At 40.8% G+C, this 10338-nt stretch overlaps 1 protein-coding gene across 1 annotated transcript; it reads left to right on the forward strand.

Annotated features, from left to right (window-relative positions):
• Positions 1 to 213: 213 nt before the first annotated feature.
• TYR (tyrosinase) lies at positions 214 to 2676 on the forward strand. The gene is made up of 2 exons (XM_010296222.1): positions 214 to 1124; positions 2530 to 2676. Exons 1-2 carry the CDS (start codon positions 282 to 284, stop codon positions 2674 to 2676), a joined length of 990 nt encoding a protein of 329 aa, XP_010294524.1. The 5' UTR covers positions 214 to 281.
• Positions 2677 to 10338: the final 7662 nt, after the last annotated feature.

Raw genomic sequence — 10338 nt, forward strand, 5'->3', positions numbered from 1 at the left:
CAGAAGATGAAATTTTATAATAAATGCCTGTATTTTGAAACCTGTAGGGGTGGGGAAAAAAAGTCACTTGGCTTTCACCCAGAACATGTGATAATCAGATTAACCCTGAAGTGTATTTTGTGTGTAAATGCATCCAGGGTAGGAATGGGGAAGGACTTTGGAGGGTGCACTGTAGCAGAAGTCAGCAGTGAAGCATTCCTGGTGGAGGGGAGGAATTTCTTTCACACTCAGGACTTCGGAGGGGTGAGAGAGAGCACTCCATGCACTGAAGCGTAACGCCAATGTTCTCCTGCTGCTCTGTGAGGATGTCGCTGTTTGCCACGGGTTTTCTGCTAGTCGTCCTTCAGCCGTCCGCCGGGCAGTTCCCCAGAGCCTGTGCAAACACGCAGAGCTTGCTGAGTAAGGAGTGCTGTCCCCCCTGGGACGGAGATGGGTCTCCTTGTGGGGAGCTTTCCAGCAGAGGGTCTTGCCAGAACATCCTTCTCTCTCAGGCTCCGCTGGGACCACAGTTCCCTTTCTCCGGGGTGGATGACAGAGAGGACTGGCCCTCTGTATTTTACAACCGGACGTGTAAATGTGAAGGAAACTTCATGGGATTCAACTGTGGTCAGTGCAAGTTCGGTTTTGCAGGGCTCAATTGCACTGAAAGGCGACTAAGAACGAGAAGAAACATATTCCAGCTCACCACCAGTGAGAAGGACAAGTTTCTTGCTTACCTTAACTTGGCAAAGAACACCCCGAGCCAGGACTATGTTATTGCTACTGGCACATATACTCAGATGAACAACGGCTCAAACCCCATGTTCAGAAACATCAATGTGTATGATGTCTTTGTGTGGATGCATTATTATGCCTCTCGAGACACACTTTTAGGTGGGTCTAATGTGTGGCGGGACATTGACTTTGCCCACGAAGCCCCTGGTTTTCTGCCTTGGCATCGTGTCTTTCTGCTGATGTGGGAACGTGAGATCCAGAAGATAACAGGTGATGAGAACTTCACCATCCCCTACTGGGACTGGCGAGATGCAGAGGACTGTGTCGTCTGCACTGATGAATACATGGGTGGTAGACATCCCACCAACCCTAATTTACTCAGCCCAGCATCATTTTTCTCCTCATGGCAGGTAAGGACAGTCCAAGGGGAAGGGGAAGGGAAAGGCTGATTGTACCAGAATTATCCTCCCTGACTTTAGGCACTTCAGTGAGGTGCACAAGCTGGGAGCTTAACCATGCTGCATTCCCTTAGACATTCCTGGAGAGAAAGTAAGCACTATGAGAAAGAAAACCAGATTTTATGGGGACATAATCTTCATTTAGAGCTGTTCATTTGTCTCTTCTCTCTCTGACTGTAGGATTTAGGCTGCTTAATTAAGAACCTAAACTTAAGGTGGAAGGAGGGAAGTTATGCCCTTGTGTACAGACATGGTCTTTAGCAAGCTAAACAGACTGGGGTCTGCTGAAGCAGTCAGGTGAGAAAAAGCAGGATTTATGTACACAAATTTCTAGTGCAAAACTATTGCAAGACGGTTGCTGACTGAATGATGGAAATAGAAGCAAAGAGGTTTTCAGATGTTCTACCCCCCTCCCAGTGCCTTCTTCCATCAAAGAGTTAAAAGCTATCCAATTAAACTTGTCTGCTTTAAAATTAAAAAGCAAACAAACAAACAAAATAAATCTTTAGAGTGCAGAAGAAGCAGCTGAGTAATTCACATCAGTAGTTCAAAACATATATAAGAAGTAATCTCTGTTGCTCAAAGGAACTAGGAAGTAAACTCCACAGCTATTCTTGCCACTTAAAAGCACTGCAAATTATATCAGGTAAAGTTACATATTTACATAGGTGATATACTGTTATATAGCTGAACTATACTGTGCTGTTCTAACACTGAGAGCTTCTAGATGTATTTTTGTCTCTTGCTCGTTACTGACATGTTGCCTAAAATACAGTGACAAAGGTCTATTGGCTTCCACAGACACACTCCATCATGACAATAGCAACAGTCCCTTCTGGTGTTGAAGTCTATGATTATGTTGGTGTAAATCTCTTTGTTCTATTTATTTCTGTAGCAACAGCCCAAATGAAGGTTGGGCAGTTTTAGTGATTTAATGAGAAGTGAAGGAGATACAAGCTCCAGCAGCTCTCTGATATTCTGGCATTACAAAACAGCAACTAACTGGGATGGTTATACTGTATTTAGTCTAGATTTGTGTCCCCTGAACAATATAGGCTGTGCATATACCTGTAAAGTCAAACATTCCCATATACTGTAACAGACCTACTTTAGGACGTTCTCTGGCATACGTTCTGTTGGTATTGACTAGTCGTCCCCGCAAAAGGCACTTTTCAGGGACCATTTCCAGGAGAATGTTTGGGAGGCTGAGATGATTTTGCTGGCATAGGCATGGATTATTTCATGCCACTTGGCCTCAGTGCCCAGGAAATGCCCTGAACACATTTAATTTACCAGTGTAGGTATAGCTATAAAATAGATATAGCTACAAGCATGTATTTTCACCCCATTTTTTAAGATTCTCCTCATTTCTAACAACACGAATCTGGATGAACTCTACCAATTAATTAGATTGCATTATCAGAATGAAGTGGATCTGATGCTGTTCTGCATTGAGCTGAACAAAGAGCGACATGAAAATGGTACAAGTGTTGAAGTGGATTAAATGACACAAGAATTGCACTGGTTACGTGTCAAGTGGAGCTAACAGTACAATATATTGGATGAGATAAGCAAGGTAGTAGAGGGCAGGTAGTATAACAGAATCAGCAAGTTGCTAGCAGAATTTTCTAAAAGACCTGGAGGGGTCAGATAGTTACGTTTAGCTCATTTTTTCAAAGGTACTCTTAATCACATCCAGATTCTTAGAAGTTTTCCATCCTGGTAATAAGTATCCAGAAATTTTACAAGTAGTAATGAACACATTTAAAAAATAGTCAGGTTTGTAACTTCTCATTTAAGCTCCCAGTTCCCACAAATATATTCTGAAAATAAAGACAAATTTTTATGAAACACGTTGCTTTAACAGACTTTTTTTTTCTTTTTTCAGACTTTAACAGACTTTTTTTATTGTTTCACGTATTGTTTCACTTTTGAAAAAAAGTGAAACAATACGTGAAACAATAAAAATTGTGCTGTATTTAAAGCACATTCAGTGTCAGTGTACACACATAAAAGCATCTAAGTAAGTCCTTTGCTGAAGTTTTCCAAGTGACTTCTGAAAATGGGTGCTTATCACTTATATTTTTCAGCCACTTCTGGAAATGCCACACTTTTACCAAAATTTCCAAAACTGGGGCACAATGACTTTCCCTTCAAAGCGTATTATTCCCCTTTAACATCTTCTATCTGTGTATATCTCTGCTGCCTATTCTAGAGATGGAATGAAAGAGTTTGAACAAATTTGCATTTTCAGTCGATGAGTTTGGGATGAAGATACAACACAAACTGATCTTTCTTTATTAGCCTTGAATCCAAATTTAAACAATTGCTTATGATGGAATAACGTAGTCAATGCAGTTCCTTCAAGTAGCACAAAGTAAGAGATCAGAATCTCACTCCAGAAAATCAAAAAGGAACAAAAATAGCCTTAGCTTGAACCGGAAAACAGGCATAGATTTGCCACAGAATGCACCGATTATCCAAGCTCTGTAGCTAAACATCAAGAGAAAAAGAAAAGAGGAGAATCCAGAAATGTGAAGGAATTTAGGCTTTTAATAAGCATGCAAAATAAAAAGAGGGCAAGAGAAACCTTTTGAATAACACATCTATAACATTGCGCCCTTTTTAGAATTTTGAGTCTCTTTTCAAAGCATAACAAAACAATGCCTGCTATCTTAGGAAATAGTTACAGATTTATTTAAAAAAAAAAAAGAGGTAAAGTGCGTATTTGCAGAACAGCATCTCTCTTTTTTTAATCCCTAAAGAAAGGAGAAAATACTTTATTCCATTGAGAAGTTGCCATGGCAACATGGATACCCATGAACACATGCTGAAATTCTTGCTTTCGCCTCACTTTTTCTTCAACATGCTGCTGTTACCACTTAGCTGAGTGAATTATCTGTCCATGTTCTTCTGATGTTTAACATCTAAGTGAAAGTTCTGATTCCTGCCTCTGTTTTTGCTAGCAAGACTACCAGAAACCTTTAGTGGTTTTATTTGTTTGCTTGGCTCATGTTTCAGGGTAGATGGGAAGGATTTTCTCATGTTTCCAGTTAGGAGTTTGTGGCGAGTGAAGTGTTGCATTCAGAATTAGGACTGCATGACACCTACTAATGCTTTAGCAAATTTTGCAACTCCATGCCGACTTAACGGAAAGCTGTGCGGGAAATTGAGAACTTCCATGACATTTTCAGAGTTTTTTTTGGTTTAGTGCCCATTTCTATAATTATTCAAGAAAATGGATTTGCTGAAGAAATAATTATTATGCCTCACTAAACTGTAGTAAGTGAAATTCTGCTCTCCTCTGCACCAGAACTAATTCGGAGAAATAACTGAAGTCAGTGAAGTTACAAAGGCATAAAAAGCCTTCTGCAAATAAAAGCACAATCTTTCTGCTGGCAGTTACCATTAGTGTGCTAGACAGGTGATGGAGAAAATAAAACAGGAGGATGCGAGTGCTCTTTAGGTGTGCTATTGTGGCAAGCAGGCTACACCACCAACTTTACCCCCCTGTATTTTGTCTCTCCTAAAAGAAGAGTGACTTGAGAGAAGGAATTGCCTAACGTGGAGAGCTGCCTGCTCTCAGATGTGCCGGTGTAAGGCTGCAGCTAATTCTTTGTTGCAAGCACCGAGAATTTCCCTTTTCACTTCAGTCTGTATCACCCTGAAGAACCACTTACACAAATGTAAAGCTGCTACAAAAGGGAAAACAAGTTACACAAATAGAAAATGAATATAATGCTCCTGAACTAATAATGACAGTACTTTAGATCCATTACCTGAAAATACTACTTCATAAGAAATATGAAATTTAGCTATTCAGACACAGTTATTTATTTCTAGGCACAGTTTATCAGGGAGCTGTATTGCTAGCTGAATAGTCTGAGAGGATCATCTGAAGCACTATTTTATGTGCACCTTTAAAAACTGCAAGAAATTTTCAAAAATACAAACACCAGAAACCAACACTTGAGTCTTTAATCTGCCAAAGTCTTACACCCATCTGCCTGTGGACACCTGAGTATCTCATGAACCGAATGACTTTATATTTTATTGCAACTTAACAGGTTTTGTGCCAGCTACAGGCTAGTAAATTAAAAAACAACAAATGGAGAAAGTAAGTGTAAAATAAGAGTTTATCAAGATTGGTCTCCTAATGATACGCTTACATGGATTATAAATTTGAAACATTTCCTATTACAAAGAGATAAGTCTCCACATGTCACAACTCAGTACCACAGCCTAAGGGAATAAGGATCTGTGCACATCAGCAACAGCCACTTGGGTATCTTCAGCCTCTTTATGTCACTGTAACCTCGGAGTAATGCTCCTCCTTACACGGGATCACGAGTGGGTGACAGCAGAGTTTGGCTGGTGGTTGCTTGGCTGTTCTGGTCTATAGCTGTGCTTGCTCAGGAGTCGTGTAAGTGTAAAAGATAAACATCTTCAGAGCTGTAGAAATTAATAGCTAAGGAATTTAATAAAAATTGAGTTTTGTTAACGATTCACCAGGAAAAGAAGTCTACTTGTAGAGAGATGTGTCTGTGAATTTGTGGCTAGCTTGGAGACAGCCAGAGAGCACGGAATCGTAGTCTGCCAAAACAGAAAGTGTTAATGAATATTTCATCAGTGATTGATAACAGAGCTTCCTACTCCACCTCAGCACCATTTTCAGGTGCTGAATGGGGTGTAAGTTACCCCCGTTCTGGGCTGCCTCTGAGCAAAGAAGTGGAGCTCAACCAGCTTTCAGTGAAGGCTGAGAAAATACCTTGAAGGCTATGGGTTTGTTTCAGTGCTGTCACTTCATGTTTGTCTCATCTCCTTTAGCTTGAGTTTCACAGCTCTCCCAGTTAAAGCATACATCGTAAGGATCAGAAAGATCATTAATGACCTTATCCTTGCACAAAGAGGCTTCTTAGAATTTGCTTTCCAAATTTTCTTCTTTTCATTCAGTCCTTTGCCTATTTTACCTTTCCATTGCTGCTCATATTCAGGAGTACATGAAGAACAAGATATAAATGTATACAGTCTGTTAAAAACTTTTTTGGGCTGCTATAGATACAGCACCTTTTCAAGTTCTGCCTATAAAAGCAAGCTCCCAAAGTACAATTTGCTCTCTTGCAGGTTATTGGGGATTTACTTGCCTTTTCTAATTTGGTAAGCAAATGGCTTCTGGATGCCACTTAATTAGGATTAGATTATGCCAGGCCCTAATGCAGACAAAAAAGTAAAAATTAAACATCTTTACAATTGCCAAATGTTTTAAATCCAGCATGAGGGCTGCACTTTAATGCCCTTCCCAAGCAAGTGTGTGAGACTAGGTGGAGACAGACAAAGGTAATGAACCATGGTAAAATCTCTTTTGGCTGCATAGTGGGACCCAAGGCTCCAGTTCAGGAGTCTGTAATTCATGTAGGACAGACAGACACATGGGAATGTGTCAAGGAGGTCCAGGAAGTGCCCACATCAAACCCTTGGGAGAGCTGGGATGGGCACCACAGAAAAGCAAGTCATGGGGTTGCTCTGGCTGTAGTCTGAAGTGGTTCTTTTAGGCTACCTTAACCCAGAGCATAACACTATGAAAACATGCTGATATAGTTTCTGGATGTGGGCAGAGTCCTGTTCAGTAGGCTCAGAAGACAAGCGGAGCAAGGGACCAGCTCTGAATGAAGCAGAGGTGCAGATTAACCCTTCGAGTGTCCACACTTCCCCAGCAAACCAAGGAACTTCAGCTCAATTTGTAAGTGAGCAGCTATTTCAGTACTGTAGAAAATCACCTTTTCCCAATTGTTCAGGTATGTATTACCTGTATCGGATGTCCCTATGAGTGCGGAACTAAGAAGTCCAAAGCAACCACAAAGAATTTGTCACCAAAACCCCCAAAGCTTTGAATTTAAAAATAGCGGACAAAGGACTGAACGCTGCTGAAGATTCCTGTAATGTAATTCACTTTATCTACACACTGGGGCTACTCTGTGCAAGCAGTTGCAAACCAAAAGAGAAAAGGGTTTCCCATTTGCGAAAAGGTGCGAGACAGCAGCAACACTTCCACACATTTACAGCCTGTTTTCTAAGAATCGATACAAAGCGCTGTGCTACGGATCTCAGCTGCAGCGCACGGAGGGGTTTTTTTGCTGGTTGCTACACGGCCCAGGAGTGATGCTGCGTATTCCGGACTGCCATCTACTGGCATTTACTCTGCTAACTACTTACATAAGCTTTTCCTTGGAGTATCTTCCTAACAATTTCCCTTGAGCTGGTGAATTTATGCATGCAGGAGAGCAGTCATTGGGTGCAGTTTGGATATGAAGCTTTGTCCAGGGTAAACTGAAGAATTTGCTCAGGACTGTTCCTAAAGGGAACAAAAAAATCATGTTTTAAAATGGCATGTTACTAACAGAATGTACTCCTGGTGAATGAAAATAAGGCAATGATGTGACCCATTTTGTGTGTGCTTCATGCAGATTACATCCAGAAAGAACCATTTAACTGACCTATGTTCTCTTACCACTTACATACCACATGGCTGATAAAACAGCAAATTATAGTTTCAAGATAGACCCATAATTTATATTAAGTTAACACCTTTCTGGAAAAGCATCCTGGCTTTATCTCCAGACTTTAATATTTTGTTCAGAACAAATAGCAGAAGGACACAGATAAGGATTTTAATTCCTGCCCCTTAGGCTGGAATTTCTTGACCATGAGTTACCAGTTGCCTTATAGCATCTGGCTTCTATTTAGGATGAATTACGTTAGTCAGACCATTAATGAGGGCTACACTGAGATATAAAAGGGAAAAAAAAATTAGCACTCCAACCATTTATAAGCCTCATAGCATTGACAGTTGCATTAAATCCCACTGAAATGGATAAACAGAATGAAGGGGAAATGTTTCCGTGTTCAGATTTATTTGAGCTCATGCTTAAAGATTCCCTGGCTGAATATCTGAAAAGCCAGTCTTGAAGGCAGCATGTGATTCCTCTTTAGGACACAAAGAGGGGAGATAGATCACCAGGGAGAGGATGAAAAGGTAGGAGATGGCAGGGCAGAGAAGCCAGAAGAAGATACAGACCTAGATAAGCTCCATAGGAAACAGAGCTAAACAGAAAATCCACATGTGTCTAGTTTCTGAGGCAAGTGCTCCACTTGGGTTGAGCTCCACCAGCCAAGACACATTTGCCTTCTTCACTAGTGCACTTCTAGGGACACAGGTGCGGGCATTCTTTATAAACAAAGACCTTATTGGAGCACCTCCCTCAGCCTGAATCATCCTCCTATTTTCCTTCTAATGGTAATAAACTCTCTCAATAACACAAAACAATCATAAAAACAGCACCATATCTGCACTTTCTGTTAATAACTGTAGGTCTTTCCCTGTCACTACCTCTCCCTTCTTGGTGGGAATTCTTAAAAGAGACTTCTTAGAGGCACAGTCCTGACCTCAGTCCTTCTTAGATGCACAATCCTTACCGTCTCGGTGAGCTTCTGGGGGGAATGTGCACATGAAACTCTCTGCTGGACAACTGCCTACAGCCTCCAAGGGCACCTTAGTATTTAGCAGACTAGGGCAGATTTCAGCTAATAGAGCTGTCTCTAAGGATGAACTTTCCTGATAAACTTTCTTATTGCCTCAAAAAAAAACCCCAAAACCACAATAATTTATTCATGAGATTCATATTCATAGGAAACTTATCATTTAAGAACTCCAGATTCTTAAGAAATCTAGGTTATATCACAAGCTCCGTCATACATTTTCTGCAAATTTGTGGTCAAATCTCTTAGAAAAGGATTCTTCTCATCTCCTTCCACTCATTCAAAAGTTAGTTAGGTAGCAAAGCGACTTGCCTCTGGCTCTCTTTAGTCACTTCAGAGGCACATCCATACCTCCAGGGTGTGATTCATCCCGTCCTAATGCAGAGGCAGAGCATTACGCTGAACACTCTTAATTTTGCTTCCCTTGATAACTGCAGTCCAGAGACACTTTCTGCATTGATTTTTTTACACGCTTTATTTCATATACTTAGTCAATGGAGAGAGTTAGGCATCCCTAGAGGTAAGCAGATCTCAGCTACCAGACATCCAGCTTAGGAGGGCTGAATCACACTCAGGAGATGCCTCTCTTTCAATGTCTATTTCTTGACTACAGAGGTTGTCCTAAAGTGTTGCTTCCATCTGGCAATTTGTACACAGCTAGTGCTGGTGAAATGGATCTCCACCCACTTTCTTCACTAACAGAGAACCTCATGTTCTTCCATTCCATTCACAACAAATATGATTGCTTTCACTCACCTTCTCATTCATTGTTTCGGTCCATAAAACAGAACTACACCTCCAGGATGAAAGAAGTCTGGAGGTTTCAGTGTTATGTGTTTTCTCCCCTATGATGTCTCATGCAATAATGAGACCTGTTCTGTCTCCACCGAAAGTTCTCATTAGCCACATTGATTACCTGCTAACCACAGAGTCCTATATTTTGAAGGGATCTGTGATGGTTTAGAGTTTTATTTCTTTTAGTGGGTTTTTCAGAAAAGAAGCAGAACAATAAACAGCAGTTTCAGTTCAGAGCCTCACCTGAAGGGGATACAAAACAACTTCTGGGAATTTTGAGCCACCATCGCTGTTTCATTTTCATAGACCCATCAACAGTACCACTATACACAGCCACAAAACCCTCCTGTCTGATCTTCTGCTTGTCATTGTGTCATTATATTTTTCTCCACCCTCCATTGTGAATCCATGTCAGGCAAGTTCCTGAATATAAAGTAGAAGTTAGTACTTGTACTAACTCCCTGTAGGTTTATTATACCAGAATATGAAAAAAATCCTCCCCCTCATTCCCATCTCTTCTCTGACGAAGCAGAGGATTCAGTGAGAGCTACTGTAAAATCTCATGGTCATCAGAAGACCCAAGTCCTTGGGTAACACGTAAATTCTTGTGGCTTAAAAAGATATTGAGCAGCACCTTAGTGACACTTATAGTCTGTGTGGGAAATTTTAACCCGTGGCAAATATGAAGAATTTCACTTAGCCAAAATTAGCTGACTATGATTTGAAGTTGCATTGAACTACCTTGCTCTTCCAGGAGACTCAAACTGGACTGGCAGTTTCTATGGACCATCTGACAAATAATCAGAGAATCACAGAATCACAAAGGTTGGAAAGG

Source organism: Phaethon lepturus, unplaced genomic scaffold (assembly GCF_000687285.1).
Source record: "Phaethon lepturus isolate BGI_N335 unplaced genomic scaffold, ASM68728v1 scaffold10141, whole genome shotgun sequence".
NCBI lineage: Eukaryota > Metazoa > Chordata > Aves > Phaethontiformes > Phaethontidae > Phaethon > Phaethon lepturus.